At 46.7% G+C, this 18,301-nt stretch overlaps 3 protein-coding genes across 5 annotated transcripts; 1 reads left to right on the top strand and 2 right to left on the bottom strand.

Moving 5' to 3' along the window:
- Window positions 1-50: 50 nt before the first annotated feature.
- LOC106742840 (ubiquitin-protein ligase E3C) lies at window positions 51-6,698 on the bottom strand. The gene is made up of 5 exons (XM_014616142.1): window positions 6,044-6,698; window positions 5,500-5,957; window positions 3,731-4,266; window positions 1,028-3,093; window positions 51-819 (listed from the first exon to the last, which is right to left on the bottom strand). The coding sequence occupies exons 2-5, from the start codon at window positions 5,913-5,915 to the stop codon at window positions 652-654; spliced, it is 3,186 nt and encodes a 1,061-aa protein (XP_014471628.1). The 5' UTR covers window positions 5,916-5,957; window positions 6,044-6,698; the 3' UTR covers window positions 51-651.
- Window positions 6,699-7,572: 874 nt separating this feature from the next.
- LOC106742885 lies at window positions 7,573-17,148 on the top strand. Of its 3 annotated transcripts, none has more exons than XM_014616234.1 (5): window positions 7,573-7,768; window positions 8,404-8,587; window positions 8,719-8,915; window positions 12,873-13,082; window positions 13,910-17,148. In XM_014616234.1, exons 1-5 carry the CDS (start codon window positions 7,588-7,590, stop codon window positions 16,267-16,269), a joined length of 3,132 nt encoding a protein of 1,043 aa, XP_014471720.1. In that variant the 5' UTR covers window positions 7,573-7,587; the 3' UTR covers window positions 16,270-17,148. The 3 variants fall into 3 exon arrangements, with proteins under 3 accessions (XP_014471720.1, XP_014471722.1, XP_014471721.1); XM_014616235.1 differs by having other exon boundaries at window positions 7,659-7,737; XM_014616236.1 differs by lacking the exons at window positions 8,404-8,587; window positions 8,719-8,915.
- On the bottom strand, window positions 9,290-12,918 carry LOC106742886 (carbohydrate sulfotransferase 11-like). Its single transcript, XM_014616238.1, has 4 exons — window positions 11,134-12,918; window positions 10,665-10,993; window positions 10,185-10,371; window positions 9,290-9,900 (listed from the first exon to the last, which is right to left on the bottom strand). Exons 1-4 carry the CDS (start codon window positions 11,269-11,271, stop codon window positions 9,394-9,396), a joined length of 1,161 nt encoding a protein of 386 aa, XP_014471724.1. The 5' UTR covers window positions 11,272-12,918; the 3' UTR covers window positions 9,290-9,393.
- Window positions 17,149-18,301: the final 1,153 nt, after the last annotated feature.

The following is an 18,301-nucleotide window of genomic DNA, read 5'->3' on the forward strand; positions in this document are numbered from 1 at the left end:
AACGACAAGTCGGAGAGATTTTTGTCTCCCCGAACAATATACCACGCGAATTCAACGCTTCGAGATACTTTATTTACACTGACTTAACGGTGTCTCATAAATACATACATACATACAACTATTCTCTCACATGCGTTCGAAGTGGATATATAATAAATTGTTTGGACACATTCACGGTGAAATATATAAAACATCGAAATGTACAGAATTTACAGTTGTAGGCCAAAGGTGGAAAAGTTGGAACCGAAAGAAAAATATCCGCACGCATACACGCACATGCATACGTACATACACGCATACCACACAATGGCAATAGATAGATTGCGTTCTTTGTTCGTTTTTGCTTCCTTTCTTTCTCTTTACAAACGGCACAGTCGCGAATAGTATACCAGTAAAGGTCACCGTAGTTATAACTTAGTAATTGGCCCCTCCTGTTAACATTAACATTTTTCAGCACGCTTCCCGTGAAAGTATCTCCTCAGAGTCTTTCCGCAAAATAGAGAGAGGGGGAGAAAGGGAGAGAGACAGCGTCTACGAGTACCCGGCCTCTTCTTCTACTGGTGGTGTACTCGGAGTTCGAAGGTCGTATTTACAGTCAGCCCGAACCAACGGGATCGCCGACGGAGGCGGCAACCAAGTAAATTGAGAGGTCTAACTGAGCTCGAAGCCTGCGCCGGCCTGTATCGCGTACAAAAGTTTCTCGCGCAGAGTCTTCTCGTCCGGGAACTCGGGGAGCTTCAATAAATTCATACAGGTACTCGAGGTTGGCAAACGGTCCACGCTACCAGCGTGCTGGATGCAGAACGGAGGGTCGAGTTCCTGCAACCGATAGGACACAAGAATGAAGAGAGGATCGACGTATCAGCACAAAGTAAAATACATCGGAGATCTCTGAAGATCCTGAAGGTGATAAATCCATCAATCCAGATCGTAAAACAGTTTTCAAATATAAATTCACCGACAGATGTGAATTCCATGAGAAGAAACTTCTGATGAAAATAATCTTTGAAATATGCCGATGCGATACCTTAAATCCCAGGAGAGGCGGACGACTGCAACTGGTGACGAACTTAAGCAGTTGGCCCTTCTGCTGATCGCTGAACTCGTTGACGACTTTCCAGAAGGCAGTGATAGTCGGATGATCGGGCGCGTATCCCCCCGTGTAGTTGGTGTGCAGCTTAAGGTCGTTCACGTCCACGGGGATCTGTGCGCCCGATATCAGCACCTGCAGCTCCTTGTTGTTGAACATCTGCAGCCAATCGAGCGGCACCACGCTGCCGATGCCCTGCTTGAACGCGTAGCATTGAGAGCGGATCTGCTTGTTCAGCTTGTAGTCGGCCATCAGGTGGATGTACTCGATACGATTGTGATTGGTCACCGGGATATTGGCACCGCTGGGCTTCAGCTCGTCCACTCGCCTCTCACCCAGCTCGTCGGACAACACGGTGAAGTCCAGCCCGAGATCGGCCACGTCGCCTTTGTAGCTCTTCAGATACAGCAGATTCCGATACATGATGGGGTCCAAAGAGGCCAAGTGGTGCACGTCCACGTCGGATTGGCGGCCGACGATTTTCGACAGGAAGAACTCGGCGAACGGCAGCTCCACCAGCAGATTCTCGTACAACGCCTTGCCGAGGATCCTGCCGATGAAATAGTAATGCTTGGGGAAATCGTCGAACAGCAGCTGCACCGTGGGATTCGGGTAGAGCATGTTGTCCTTGGTGAGCTTGAAGAAGCCCCGATTCGGGTCGAAGCAGGTCTTGAGCAGCTCGGACAGGAACTCGCGGAAGAGACCGCCGCCGTCTACGCCAGCCTCCTCCAGCCCGGCGGTGTTCACCAGCTGCACCCGCATCTTCATCCGCAGCTCCGGCTCGTTCTCCGGCGAGAGCTTCTCGAACGCGTCCTCGTACAGGTAATTCCGCCGCACGGAGATCTGTATCGCCGGCAGCATGAAGTGCGGCACCTCGCCCTGCTGCTCCGCCTTGTCCTTGTAGATCAACGACTGGAATACCACCACACGATTGTTAAACGGCACGACGAACGGAATCTCACGCAGCAGCGTCAACGTACGGACTTCCTTGGCGGACAACGGCGGGCCTTCCTCCAGTTCCTCGCGCGTGAAAGCGCGCAGGCTCTGGAAAGGGACGTATCCCCGCAGCCTGCGTCTGCGGAAGGCGAAGTCCTCCGGCTTGTCGATGGGGATTATCACGTTGGACGCTATCCAGTGGCCGTCCGGGCAGAACTGCCGACGGAGATCGCGCGTGTGCAGCTGCCGCAGCAAGCCCACCGTCACCTTGAACAAGTGGGTCCAGATCTGCGTGTCGTGTCGGCTCTGGACGGCCGACGCCGGCCCTAGCACGGCGTTCTTGTAATCGTCACGCACTGTCGGCCGCGTGTCCGGGAACGCGAGCTCCACCAGGCCGAGGCAGACGCCCTTTAGGTGACTCGACAACACGACCAACTCGGACGTGGTGAAAGGCATCGCCTGCTGCTGTTGCTGCAGACTGCCGACGTCCGACGTTTGTCCCGAGGACGAATGCTCGACGAAGAACTCCGTGTCGTGCAGTGTCGCGATCAGTAGGCTGAACAGCGAGCAGAACACCGCGAGCAAGGGGACTATCCTGTCGGTGTCCTCGGCGGAGAGGGCGATGCCGCGCGATATGATCTGCAGGAGTGGCGTGGCGCCACCGAACAGCGAAATCTGGCAGACCGACAGCAGAGTCGTCCACAGGTGTTTGAGGAACACGGGCTTGAACGCGAGGGTGTACAGCAGTTTGTATTTGTGAATGGCCAGCTTGTTGATGATCAGCAAATGATGGCAGAGCTCGCACAGCGGCTGCAGCAACGTTGCTGGATCCCAGAAGCGGTCCACCGTCGACAGTATGCCGCTCACGCGCTGCTGCTCGTTCAACATCTCGAGGGAGCGCGTCACGTTGGTCTGCTGCTGGTCGCTCACGTTCGTGTTCGACTCGTCGTTGTCCGAGTCGTCGGCCTGCTTCACGCTCTGCTCCGCGATCAGTGGCATGATGGTCGAGGTAAGCGACGCCAGCACTTGCAGGTAATTCCTCAGCGCGTCCTCCGACCTGCAGGTTGCTGCAGACAAATAATACGATTTTTTTTTTATTATAATGTGAAATTCTACGTTAACTCGTTAAACGTGATGAATCAATGGTGAGCTTCAGTGGGTTTTTGTGCTACGTTCGAGCGGTCGCCATCTCGCTCGCCGTATTTTTGCCATTGTAAGTGACTGCATTATAATCACAAATGAAGATCACCCGAGTGAATTTCTTTGAACGGCTTAGTTTCGTGTGGTTCGTTGAGCGTGAAGTTACGATGTTCGCTAAAGATCACTTTTACAACGCCGAATTTTTCATTCAGCAAACGCGATGATATTTTATCATTAACTATATAATGTTATCTAGACGATTATTATTATTAAAAAAAAAAAAGGACTAAACGGGATGATGATGATTAGCCTTCATCCGGATAGAAGAATCCCTGAGGCTTTTTTATTAGTTATGAATGTAATAGTAAATAGCCTATGATTTATATTAATGTTACTATTTTACTAAATAAATAAACTGAATTAAAAAGAATGAAATATTTTAAAATTATTTATTTCGGCTATTCTCTACTGAGAGCCTCTGAGGCTTTTCAGTTCGTTGTTGTAAAATCATTTTATCCTGATGAAAATTAAGACAAGTTAATGGACTCTCTTTAATTTACTCACAGATCTGGTCGGATTCTAAGGACAAAACGCAGTAGAGCAGATTTATCGTGGGCACCAGATTGGACCGATTGATGCAGCTGATCAGCTGAACGTACGGGAAGTCCTTGAACTCCGCCAAGGCCGGTATGACAAACATGCGAATGGAATCGGACAGGCCGGGGCAGAATATGCTTCTACACAATTCTTGCAGCACCAGCGCGGAGAAGTTTTCGTTGCGCTCGAGGTAAAAGATCAAGTCCAACGGACGTTTGATCATGTCCAGCAGGCACTTGGAGATCGGCGTCGGTGCAACCGACGTCGCCTCCATCATGGGCGGTACTTTCTCGTCCAGCAACTTCCTCAGTTGCTCGAAGTAGTTGTGCTTTATCAAGTAGACGAATATACTCTCTAGATGCCGGTAACTGTTCTCCCGTAGTATCCTCTCCGTGTCCTCCCGCGTCGTGAACACCTCCAGGACGCGCAACGGTATCGCCATGGAATACGCTCCATCTGGCAACGCCTGTATATTGTACTGCATGGAGATGCGAAGGATCCACCTGTGTCAAACAGGTTGCGTTATTAAAATGTTGCACATACCAGGGTGTATTTAAACCCAAAAAAAAAATCCTTGAAAATTCCCTGATTGTCCTGGCAAAAAATTCTAGGTGAAACGAAAGTACTTGTATCTTGCAAATTAATATATATTTATTGTGCAAAGCCCTTAATATTCCCCATGTATAAAAATGCATAAATTATAAAGCAAAGTTAAGAATCACTCGAGTTTAGTGAGTAAAATTGAACAGTTTTGAAAGAAAGTGTAAGGACTCGAAAAAAATAAATATTCAATATTGCATAAAATTTCAAATTTTAATTTGATAATTTTAATTTAATCAAAAGTTACAAACAAAAAAATCATGTAATGTATAACCAGTAAAAATGCAACTTTTATAAAACTATTAAAATAAATATCTGTCTTAATTAAACAAAACTGCACCTAACACGAAATCGTTGTCTTCGATACTGAATATGGGATTGGTCATAAAATCAGTGCGCGCTAAACATCAAAGCAATATAATTAAACGTTTAAATTATATACGTAGGTACAGAACAAAGGAAAATCTCTTATAAACACAAAAGTGCTATTTAAACATTAAATAGAAACATTAAATAGAAACTTAAAAACAATTTTAAATGTATATATACACAGAATGTTAATAAGTTCGCGTTTACGATTTATATAGCGCTATCTCTTATTAATTAAGATTAAAATTAATCAAATATCAAGTCGAGAAATCCTGAACTATTTTTTTCTATGATTCTTAATAAAGAAAATATTAAATAAAATTCAGTCAACCACACAATATTTGTCTATGAACAGTAGCAATAATACAGTTTGCAGATAAATGTCCATTTAAAATTCCCCGATTTCTAGTCAAATTTCCTGAGAATTTCCTGATTTTTCCAGGCATAAACAAATTCCCTTGAGAATTCCAGGTTTTCCAAGTGGTAGACATCCTGATAGTAGATACTTTTCTTTTTCTTTCATAGCTAGCTTTGAAGCAAACATCTTATCGTCATAAATTATTAAAGTTATTGTATCCAAATTAAGCTCACTGATGATTGGTCAGAAATGCATATAGAGTAATAAGCCAATTAAAGCTTAAATGTTGCTGTTCCTTGTACAAATAGCACTGAGTTGAAGTTTTAATTGGTCGATTTCTTACTTATCATCCTTCTCTTATCGCATTATTACAAATTGTAAATTGAAACCTTGTATCGAAATAGCTTACCGCAATCTCCACAGCCATTGCAATGAATTTATCGACTTCAACTTGATCTCCTTCTGATGCTTCAGGAAGTGCTGAAGGATCCATATCAGTCTGTTAGCGTCTAAAGCATGATTATAAAAGAATAAAAGATTCCTCAGATACGGCACTAATTCTTCTAAAGTCAAGTTCCTACGTCCCGCCACCTGTTGAGCCTCGTCGAACTCCCTTCTCTTCTGCGCGCATACCACCTTCCTGGTGAGGAAGCTACGCACGTACGCTTGGATCTTTAGCGCAGCCACATGCTTCTTCCGTTGCTGCTCCCTCTTCAATCTCTCCAATTGCGCATGCTGCAACAGCACAGACTTCTCATCCCTCCTGCTAGCTCCTGACAAATTTTGCTGCGGCTTTCGCCTGTAATCTCCCTCGAAGCTATACATGCTGAATCATGATCAACAGACATCCGACATCCTCAATTGTTCCTGAAATGTATCGTTTGCTCGTCAGAGACGTCACAGTGTCACTTGTACATCGCGGTGTGACGGTATCTCTTCTGCCTGGCACTTACCACCGCGTGTAAATTAACGTCAACTGTCACCGGAGTGTCACAGACTAACTAAGAATAAGCGATCCTCGCTTTCCACGGATGGCGATTCCGACCAGACGGTCTCCTAGCTTGACATCCTCTCGTCGGTCATTCCTTTTTTCCTTCCTTCGTCACTAGTTCCCCTCAGCTTCTCGGAATTTGTGTTCCTTTGTTGAAGGTTAAATTCAACCAAACGTTAGTCGGATGACTGTGCGACGAGCCCGATCGATCGATTCGTGAATTACGTTGGCGGCGTCCGCAGTGTCATGTGAATCCTGAGGTTCAGTCAGCGAGGAGCGGCAACACGGACACAGTAACCACGTTGAATCGTGCATATACGGCTAGTCATCACAGCTCGCCATGTTTTCGGTCGTGCCGAAGACCGTCTGCTCGACGTGTGTGCACTGCTCGTGATGCGCTCTCTCTCTCTCTCTCTTTCTCTGTCTCTTTCTTTCTCCCTCCCTACTTCCTTTTTGTACGGCACGCACGTGAAAGGTCCCTTTCGCTGACGTCCGCTTTCGCTCATAAGCAAGTATCGGCCCTCGGGGACTCGAGCGCGCCGAGGCCTTGCGGCCCTTCAGGCCTTCGCACCCTGCCAAGTTTTCGAATCCTCGTACCGAAGACTGCTTCGCGAGCGCAGCGTCGCGTGGCGCCGTCAGTGGAGTGCCAGACACCCTAGACGCGCTCCGGTGCCCGATACGCTCCTGAGCCCCTCCACTCTTACCAACGGACGGAGGAAAACTCACAGGCTGGTCTGTTCTTTTCAGCTGCGGTATGTTGCACTTTCCGCTCCGAAAATGTAAAAAATACTTATCAGAGAAAAAAACGAAACTGAGAATTAGAAAAAAAACAATAATACTGTAAGTTTTAAGATTGGGTTATCTATATAGATAATTCATGTATTGTCAACGTGATGTTTATACGTGATGCTTACATTTTTTTTCATGTAAACAATGTAAACTGTGTGAAATATTATAAATTGCATAGTACAGTGTTGTATAAGAGAAAGGATAAATTTTATTAGTCCAAATTAGTTTAAACTATAAAATAGTTTACGTGTCCGATTTCGGTGTTAATTATGAAGATATTTCATATTAAAAATTGAAAAGTTGATGTGTGGGTAACACAGAAATGTTATCATTAAAAAAGTTCATTTTACGCATATTTAAAATATCTGTGTGCAAACATGAAAAGTATACATGTTATATTAAAATATAAATCTTATTATTCAGTTTTACCTGTGAGCTTTTAACAGGAACAGAAAATATACTGACCATGCGTAGACTATTGTATTTTACATGTAAACGTTCGACCCTGATAAAAAATATAGAAATCATGGTTGAAAAGGACAAATGAAAAATTCGATGAATGAAAAATTTGGAGAAAGCGGGAGATTGAATTGAAAAATGAACAGACCGAACGAACTGCGCTTGTGTGATCAGGTTGGCGAGCTTGGCGCAAACGCTCGGAGTAAATTCAAGTACCAATTGCGAATGGCCCGGGAACGCCGGCGGAGATGCGGGAAGATGGCGGCGGCAGAGTCAAACGAGACGAAATGCATCGACGTTTCGTGCGCTGAGAATGCAACGTGCGAGGAGCCGGCCGCGGCGATGCCGCGCCGGCAAGCCGAGCGGTATCAATTTCGCACGGCGGACCTGCTGTACTACGCGTTTTCGGTCAGTTTCTTTTTCGCGGACGTAGCAACAGGTGAACAAAGAGTACACATGTACTACTCGCGTATGCGTATACAGAGTGTCGCACACTCGCGGGCTTGACGTTAATGACAGATTCGGTGACAGCTCGACGACGACGGGTCGTCGGCGAGTCGTCGCGGCGTGAACGATTTTTTTCAGTCGTGAAAATTTCAGCTAGAAGATTATCGGCGAATCGAGCTTTGATACCAAGCTGGTACGAGAAATTTTTTTCTTTTTGCAATCACCCTTTCCGACTATTTTTTTAGGTAAGATTTTTTCCTCCGACAGACTTGATTTCCGGTTTTTCAAAATTCCACATTGTCTGAAACTGAAAATTTGCGATTTATCGTAATGTCTTTCTCGACAGCCTTCTCGAGGGGAAGCTCGATTGCGAGTTTATCACAGAATCTGTCATCGATGCCGCGAATTGTGAGACACCGTGTATAATTCTCTATCGTCAAGGACGATTGTTTATATATTCTTCCTTTTTGCGCATTCTCTCTTTGTTTAATATACTGTGTTTTACATGGTAAAATTTGCCTGTATATATTTCGTTGAAGCATGCCATTGTAGAAATGTACTTTGTATTATTAGGAAGCTTTCACCGTTTATAGATCAAGCACTCTGTATGATATTTTTCGCACACAGACAGTATTGCATTTGTGGAATACCTCTTGCAAGGCCACTTAGAGTGGGGATGCTTTGCAATGGGTTTCACCATCTTGCCCGCTTGTGTTACTCAACTATTTAGTTTGAGATGGCATCGCAGCGACGGTTCCTTGAAGACTGTCCACTGGTTACTGCACTTCTTACTTCTGGGCTTTCTGCACAGGTATTTATCTCTTTGCGCACCTCCTTTTCCTTAGATTGTGAGAAACTCTGTGAAACTCCAGTGTTGCAACATGCAACTGTTAGTCATTGTTTGTCATCGTTAATTTATTGATTACTTTACATTCTGTCCAGGTACTTGACTTTGCTTTACACTGCGGTGCATTCTCTAAGAAATAAGTCGAACTTCAGTAAGGACAAGAATTGGGTGTACCGGCAAGAAAGTGATATATGTATGTTGCACCTGTTCGAGTCATTCATGGGGGCTGCACCGCAGTTGATCCTGCAATTGTATATAATTGCAATACTACACCACGCTCCACTTTGGACAAGTAAGTGTGTTTTCTTCAAAACCATTTTGTGATTATATATATAAAGATGATTTTAGAAGTTTTTAGGCACTAACTTCTTAAGAAAGCATTTTCCGACCCATATTTATAGGAAATTTTTTATTCAGAATTAAATTTCTTACAAGATCTCAAAGTCTGGCTGGAACGTTTGGGACCACTCTGTATATATATATACACGCATATAGAAATTTATTCCTTTTGTACTTCTATTCTTTGTGCCTTCATGTAATTGTTTCTCTTCTCTATTATCCTCAAATGTTTAAATATCTATGCTTATTTTATTTCACACACAGTGAACGTAACATAGTATGTATAGCTAAGAGAAACTTATTTCACATAATATTTGAGAGAGAAAATTCTTTCATTTATAGTTTTATGTACAATTCTTTCAGCGATACAACGACACCACAGTGATATGATTATGAGCTGCCTATATACAATATAACTGATGAAACAGTTGTCAGACGAACGAATAGTCGAATAATTTGTAATCGTTCTCGTAAATCTGGTTGATTTCGTCGAGAAGCGGTCGCGGTATCTTCTTGATGTACTCGCTAAGGATTTCCTTAGTGGTTGTCCCGTGAGGATTGATGTTCCGCACGTAGTTCTTCTCGTATAGATACCCGCCCAGATTGGCGTCCTGCACGAAGAAATTCTCATCTCGGTCCAGAGTCTCGAACTTCAGTATGTAGTCGTAGCGCACGGCGCAGGGCCCGCAGGTCCGATCGTACGGCGCCCAGTGCTCGTCGAAGAATTTCTCCTTAACGATAAATCGGAGGAATTCCTCGAACGTCGGTTCTAATCTCGTCTCGTTGCCGGATAGACGATACTTGAACGCGATGCGCCGGCCAAAGCGCTTGTAGTAATACTCGCGGCCCTCCATGTGCTCCAACTTATCCCTGTAGGCGGACAGAAGACGCTCCAGCGGATGTCGCACGATCAGGAACTTCTTCGTCTTCATTACCTTCTGCAATCAGACGCGAAGCATCTGTATTTCCCAACTGGTCGTTCCGCCTCCCCCCTCCCCCCTCCCTCTCCCAGCGTCGCTTAACGTTAAAAATTTGTTAACGTAAATTTCACAAAAAAACAATATCTGGTCTCTTCATCGGCAAATCATCTTCATCTTAAATTGGTACCGTTAGTTTTGAAAAAAAAAAAAAAAAAAAAAATGTNGATAGAGCTTTGTATCGGAAGATATGGTTATCAGGAACTACCGCGGGAGTTGGCGGATGTTGATGAGTAAAAGCTCACCTCGTGCGTCCTATTGAGATCTTCGACGCGCATGAACTTTTGTCTTACGATTTCGTTGAGCTGAATGTGATCGTGCCGCACCCGGTCCATCGCAGCGTCCGTCAGAATGCCCTTTAATACGGCGAAGTAACTCATCCATGTGGAACTCGCCACCTTGTATATGGGACACCACGACACGTTGTGTTCCCTTCGGAAGAAACAGTGAAATTAGTTTTCTCGTTCGACGGAAATCTTGACGAAAACCGTGTCGATCCTTCCTGAAACTGATTCTTCCGTCAGCTCTTACTTTTAATTAACATTACCAACTTTCAATGTTAATTATTAAGAGAGGCAATTCTTAATTATTAATTATTACTAATAATTATTAATTAGTAATAAATATAATCCGCAAAAAAAATAGGAGAGCAAGAGGAAGACGCTTTTTATTTCAGCGTTTCGATTCTTCTTCGATTTTTTCTCTCTTCTTCCGGATTCACTCACGTGTCGACGATCATGTTCGTCAACGCGGCGTCCAGGTGCGATTTCTTCGAGCCGATGGCCCGGCACGCGCTCGACAGCCATCGTTTCCTGGCATTTAACTCTCTCCGTGCGTGCTCCATCTGATCCCGCGACATTGTTACCCGCGGTATTATTTCGGACGCGACGCGCGCAACGGACCACGCATGCCTCGGCGACGTCTGTTCTCGCGCGGCAGCCGGCTCTATGTTTGTCCCCGTGTGCGGTTTTTCCCCGGAGTTCTGCGCCAGTATCAACAACGTGACGCAGATTATTGTTAACAATGCGATCAACTGCAACGCCGTCACCTGTCTCTGCGAATCAATCAAGCATCATCTTCCAACTCGTCCGTACATCCGTTCGAGAGAGAGAGAGAGAGAGAGAGAGAGAGAGAGAGAGAAAGAAAGAAAGAAATGTCGCTTTCTTTCTCTCTCTATTTCACTGACACACATACCTGCATCGACGAGAAGAGCATCCTCGTGAAGTGATAAGGCGCGAGCTTCGACGGATAAATCATCGGCTTCTCGTCATCGTTCCTCACCGTTGTCTCCGGCGAATCCATCATCGATTTTTTATACGACGTATGCAGCATATCATCTCTTGTTCTTGCGAAATGAAGAGAACTCGACTTTCCTCCCTGCTTGTGAATTGTTCACACCGCTGAACCGGCGCCTTCACGTCGACATGCGGACGTCGAGCGCGTCTGCGGAACCAGCCGCGACGAACGCCGGCGACATAACGATGCTGCGTATTTGTTTGTGTTTGTTTGTTTCCTCTGTGCCGCCTCCGCAGATAACGCAAAGCCGGATGGAATATCGCTGACGAGCGTTTTTATCTGTTTCCCCTTAAAAACCGGCGAAGTCCTGCAACGAGACAACGAGCGGTTGTTGCCTCTCTCTCTCTCTCTCTCTCTCTCTCTCCTCCGGTTTTATAAATATAAAGCGCGACGCGAATACGTCTTTGGCGTATTCAGAAATAGCCGAAAAGAAGGCGCGCAGGCTCCCTCGCCGCCGAAAGGAAAGAAAAGAATAGAAAAGTATAGAGTCGCGTGGCAGTGTCCCCCCCCCCCGTCTTTCCTTTTCCGCGTTCTCCTCGAGTCTCCGTCGCGTCTTGATCCGACGATGACGATCTGTACCGTCCACGATTTCTGTGGACACCGTCGTGAACGCCTCGGTTTTTACCTCAGTGCTGCGTCAGGGTTGATGAAATGACGTTTCGGAAATGAATGGTCGCTCTGAAGTAGTAGTTTCTCCAACTCTGTACTTTTTAAATGAAGGAAAAAGTACGTTATCACAGGCCCGCTACGGATCTGGAAACTCGGGAAAGTCGCGAGAATTTAAATTGAATCGAGGAACAGTCAGGGAAAGATATTTAAAGAGTCTAGAATTTTGAACTTGGCTCATAATTTTCTCGATTCTTTTATTCTAAAGAGTATTCTTGTCGTGTTTTTTAATATTATATTTAACATTTATGGTGAAATGCGTTCAGAACTCTCGAACTTTACAAATAACTTTTTACGTATTAGGGCCACAGAAAAACTTAAGAAAAGCGACCAATCACAGTCGGTTATTTCTCGACCGTGAGGAGAACAATCGAATGTAATTGGTCAGTTTTATTCAGCGTTTCTATTCAATTGCCCTTTCCCGTTGTAACTTCATTCTTTATTCCTGTACTCATTTATTTCTCATCGGCCTGAATTTGTATTCAGAATTACATTATGTTACTTAACTTCCAAGTTTGTATTGCTCCTAATAATATAACCCATATAGCACACTATCCGACGAACGTCCTTGGGATGTAGGGACGTCTTTAAGACGTCCCTTGAATGCCTGTGCCGAAAGTTACTTTTCCCTGTTTCTAAACTAAGATCATATTTTCTTAATTATAATAAGTTAAAATTAAAAATTACATATTGATCATGTGGAGAATTCTTTACCGTTGCCTGGAAAATCTACAAAAGTCGCGAAATTTTTCAATTCATTTTCTATGTGGCAACTCTATATTAATAATTACGATGGAATGGAATAGAATCGACTTTATTACGATATATGAATCCTGTGAGAGCAACAATTTAGATTAATACATGATGAAGACACGCAATTGTCACCTTGAAATCGGAGTGTGCTACTTTAATAACAATTATTACTTCATAATCGAAGAACGAGCTACTTTATTAACAATGTTGCTCGACAGGTGCGTCCGCTATAGCCTCCTTTTGCTCGCTGACGTGGGCTGTGAGCACATACGTGCGAGCCATGCACAACATCAATCGCGAGCGCAACAACGCGACCTGGGTGGCGCTTGCTCTTCAGGCTCTCTGGCGCAGCGGCATGCTGCTGTCGCGAATCGGAGTTTTGGTGCTGGCTGCGGTCTTCCTGAGAGCGTGGTTCTTATTATTTCTGGGTGAGTCGCACCGACGGGAATAGCGTTGCACTCACGAAAACCAGCGGAATGGGTGCTTTCCATTTACATGCCTTTTAGCTCTTGTGTCGATCTGAGTTAACTCAAGTCGACAGCTCTACATAGTTTTACCCAAATGAAGTCATGTTTTCATTATTATTTATGAAAAATATTTTTCATAAATATTTCTGAGTATTTATCATAATCTCTCTCACACTCCGTTTTTCCCCGACATTTGAATATTTGCGTCTGTATTTTGTAAATATTTTATAGACATTGTATGTTGCCCTAGGCTCTCTTTCTCTCTCACTCGCTCTCTCACGAAAGGATAATTATTTCTCGTTGATAAAAAGCGACTTTCGAATCTCGGCTTCGCGGAAGCCTGAGCCTTGGCTCTCGCACGACCCGTTACACAAATAAAATGGAAAGCAAGAGCAACATTAAAAGTCGACTTGCTAAATGAAAAGCATCCAATGCGAACACTGCGAGTCGATATGCTGGACACGTGGAACTGTTGTTAATTATGTTCCGCAATTTGTTACAATTACGTTTTAACTAGACATTGAAAGGTCCTTAAAAGAGGATCAACCGTATTATCGGAATCACTTTGCACGTGATAAAACGTACACGTGCGTCGAATTGGATCTTGCTGATCGCCGGATTGATAGAAACGAAGTCCCAATCTTCGGCGTGGGAGTTCGCGAGGACTTTCGCCCGCTAATTATAGCTCACGGGATCGTAACTCGCCGAGTGCGATCAGCATTCTTCGCGTAACTCCGTGCGATCTCATCATCACCACCGCCATCATCCTCAACCTCTTCTTCTTCCAGGTCTGCACTGGTTGTTCATGACGATCTGGGTGATCCTGCAGAACACCGAGTTCTGCCCGACGGTGTGGGAGGAGCGCATCTACAACTGCATCATCGGCCTCATCTACTGTTTCGACTTCTTCAACCTGCGCGACGGCCGGTCGCGGTACCGCATCTTGCTCTTCTACACGGTGATCGCGGTGCAGAACTTGGTCCTCCTGCTGGTGTACGCGCTGCGCTTCGCGGTCGCGCTCGACACGACGATCGCGATCGCCGGCGCGATAGTCGGCGGGATGTTCGTCGGTCTCACCAGCATGCTCCTCTACTACGGCAAGTTCCACCCGTCCAAGGCGGCGCCGGCACGGGACATCCGCCGGGACGAGCGTCTCGTCTCCGACACCCCGAGGTCCTTCAAGCTCTTCCATCGCGGCTCCCTGGTGTCGCTGCACCACTCCATCGACATCTCGCCGAGGGTCGCCGAGGAGGTGGCCACCGACAAGCAGTCCCTGCTGACGAACGTCGCGCAGATCTCCGGCTGCGCGGAGGAGGGCATCGTCAACTGCAACTACAGCGCGGAGAAGGAGCCGCCGGTGCGCGTCTCCACGGAGTGCGAGAAGCCGCTCGCTCGCGCGCACAAAGAGGAGACCTCGGCGCAACCGAAGGAGGAGAGCGCGGCGAGCGGGACGTTGAGCACCCTGTACCAGGGCTTGCCGGACGTCGACGACCCTCATCTCCGTCAGAAACGCAGGGGCATCTGCCTGCCCGTCACCCACGGCCTGGACGCGGAGAAGAAGAGTCTGCCTGAGGTGGACGTAGACGTCCCGGACGTCGACGTGTGCCTGTCCTCGCGGAAACGCCGCGGCATCTACGAGCATGGTATCGCGGCGGCGCAATTAGACTGGCTGGTCCCGGACGTGTCGAGCATCGACCTGGGCGAGGGCGAGCGGGACGACCCCTTTGATAACTCGTGCGACAAGGTGATCGGCGCGCTGGACGCGATCAAGACCCGGGGCAGACTGACGACCCCGACGCCGCTGGAGGGCGGCCGGATATTCGACATCGAGAAGGTGTCGAAGGACCTGCAGCAACGGGACGAGACGATGAGTTGCGTCACGTCGATACACGACTACGAGAACGTGTGCCCGCTCGGGATCGCCCGGCCGCCTTGGTGCATCCGCAGCTGGAAGGGCTACACCGACATCGAGACGTACATCCACGACGACAGCGTGGTGCGGGACCGCCGTCGGGACACCCTCACCAGCACCACCGGCACCACGTACAGCTCGGAGTACTCGGACGGCGTGTGCGGCGCCGGCTCCCTGATCTCGCGCGGGATCCTCAAGCAGGACGACTACGCCGACACGCTGGTGTACGACCTGGCGGAGCCGAAGGACGGCAAGTTGCCGTACGAGCGCGCCGGCGACGTGTTCGCGAGCGGCATCGAGGAGCAGAGCGCCGCCGCGTTGTACATCGCGAAGCCGGTGGTGATAGACGACCGGGGCGGCATGCTCGCGCTAGACACGATCCTGGAGGAACGCGACGACTCGCCGGAGGACGCCGGCAAATTCCAACGCGTCCAAGAGGCGTCGGACTCCGCGAGCACCTTGGTGAGCACGATCGACCAGATCAGGCGGTACACGGCGGAGAACTCGCCGAGGCACGTCTATCATACCACCGGCACGCAGTGGGAGGACCTGAACCCGAAGAACCTGATGGCGCAGGCGAGCTTCGCCAAGGTGCTCTTCGACAACGAGCTGAAGAGCGGCGCGATGCCCGGCCCGGTCTGCGAGCTGTCGCCGTGCGTCGACGATCCGCGCGTCGTCGACAAGCGCGAGATCGACGCGATCAGGGAGTTCGTCAAGTGCTGTGCGATCGAGTCCATCAAGAAGACGCCGCTGATCGAGGCCATCCTGTCGGACTCGCCGATCTTAGGCAGCAGGGGCAAGCTCGTGCGGCAGGTGACGTTCGCCGGCTGCAAGGACGACTTCGACGCGAACGAGAGCGACCTGTACGTGGAGATGAGCCCGTTGGTGTCGGTCGAGAACGGCGAGAACTCGAAGACGCCTGTCGAGCTGAAGACACCCGACACCCTGGAGCCGGTCAAGAGGGGTCTCGCCCTGGCAACCTCGAAGAAATCGCCGCAGCTCTCCGACAAGGAGAACCTCGCGCCGGTCTCGTCGTGCAGGAGCAGACGATTCAACGGCGACAGCGACGACAGGCGCGCCTGGACCATCGAGCGCGATGATAAGGCCGACAGGTCCCTGTGTAACGTGCGCTTCAACCTGAAGGAGAAGAGGCACGTGTTCCTCGAGCAGGTCCTCTCACCGCCCAAGCTCTGGAACAAACGCATCTCCTTCCACCCGAGCACTAAAAACTTGTAGCGAGCGATTATTAGGGTCGTCCCCTCGTTGGCGTACGCCACGTGTCTCGCGTGTGGCCTGAGGAGAGTTGAATACACAGACCTTCTGTATGTTACTGGAATGCTAACTCCTTTGTACAAGGTGGTCCACTTAACTTCATTCGTTTCTGACGATACGAAGAAATGTCGAAGGACAAAGTTGTTCGAGGAGGTAATTATGATGGCAAAAGATTTCTTTTTTTCTCGGAGATTTGAAGGTCAAGATAATTTTCCTATAAAAGTTACGTGTCTTTGCGCGATTTTATAGCCAACGAGGGGAATTCAACGACCTATGACAATATGATTTTTAAATTTGGATCCTGGACGTGGAGTGGTGATGGATAAATGTGATGCATGGCCGATGCCTGCAACCAATCAGACGTGAACGTCGCACTACTTATACGACGTAGAGGCATAATTCTGTATATATATTTTTAGAGCTATGCATTTCCTAGAAGTTAGCAGTCCAGTGGTGCATATAGAAGTCCGTGGTTGAATATATTAGCTCACTTCCATGGAGTGCCAAAAATTTGGAAACGAATGAGACTTTGCGACTCTCGCACTCGGCACTGTCGTGTTATTGGCGTATTGACTTGGTGCAAAAGTCTTCCCACAAACATCGCACGAGTGTTAACACATTAAGGGCGGGAGTCGTAGTACTACGATTTATCTCGACTGCGGCTTAAAGACGGGAGTCGTAGTAATACGATTTAGCTCGACTGCGGCTTAAAGGCGGGAGTCGTAGTAATACGATTTAGCTCGACTGCGGTTTAAAGGCGGGAGTTGTAGTAATACGATTTAGCTCGACTGTACCTTAAAGTTTTTATGATCACACAAAATATCGCCCGCTCTAGGCCGAAAAACGAGGCGGGCGGCCGCCGCGCTACCTAGCATACTTTCGTCGAGATCGCTCGCCGTTAATGTGTTAATATGAAAGACAAGGTATTTTTTTAAATTCTTGAATAACAAGATTGGGTCGGACTCGACCGAATCCATATTCTAATACTTCCGCGCATGCGCCGGTAAATTTCCACATTTTGCGATATATTTTATTTACTTTTAAATATCTCCTAACTTATTGGGAGAATAAAACATACGGAATCGAATAGATCATTCGTTTTCTAAATAGACATTTTTTCAAATTCATTTTCGTATTCGTCTATAGAAATATCGCTTATCCGAGCAAAATGTGTTTTGGGGAAAGACTTGTGAGTCAAACTAATGCGAATTGTGAATGGCTCATTGTTATCTTGCTCAAGTATCTCTTATTTATGTCTTGGAGGACGTTCTCTCGTGTTACAAGCTCTCGTGACACTTGCAGCGAAATCAATCAATTGTACACGCCGCATCGTGGTATTGAGTCTCACTTCGTCAAGATGTCGCATCTCGACACACGCTTTCACACAGACACACACACACACACACACCGTGCACATACAGATGTAGATGTAAGTAAATCAGGGAAACAATTTATATAGGACAGGAACAACACGCCACAGTACAAAGACTGCAGTAATATTACGTCACTCGTTAATAAGGCACACACACACACACACACACATATACACACATATATGAATATTTTATTATCCATGACTTGAAGCTGCACCACGTTCATCCTCGCGAGTGAACGCGATGTCAGCGTGTGATACGCGCCGTCCGACAGTTGTGTGGTGAAACGATCGAAGTCCGGTGTTGTGTCTACTTCCGACCAAGTAGATTGCGCTTTTGCGATTAGATAAGTGTATATAAAAAAATGACGTATTATATATAGATATATAGATATATATGTATATGTATATGTATATATATATATATATATATATATTGTACTGAGATTATTTTTTTACGCAATTTTATCATGTAGAATAAAGACTCTGCGTACGTAATGAGATTGTAAAACGCAAGCCAGTATTTGTTTTTTAAGAAAATACTGCGATTGTTATTCTTTCTACATCGAAAAATTATATCCCGGGAAAAAATTTCTCATGTATAATTATATATATATATATATA

The sequence above is a fragment of the Dinoponera quadriceps genome, unplaced genomic scaffold, assembly GCF_001313825.1.
Source record: "Dinoponera quadriceps isolate SergipeBrazil2010 unplaced genomic scaffold, ASM131382v1 scaffold781, whole genome shotgun sequence".
Taxonomy (NCBI): domain Eukaryota; kingdom Metazoa; phylum Arthropoda; class Insecta; order Hymenoptera; family Formicidae; genus Dinoponera; species Dinoponera quadriceps.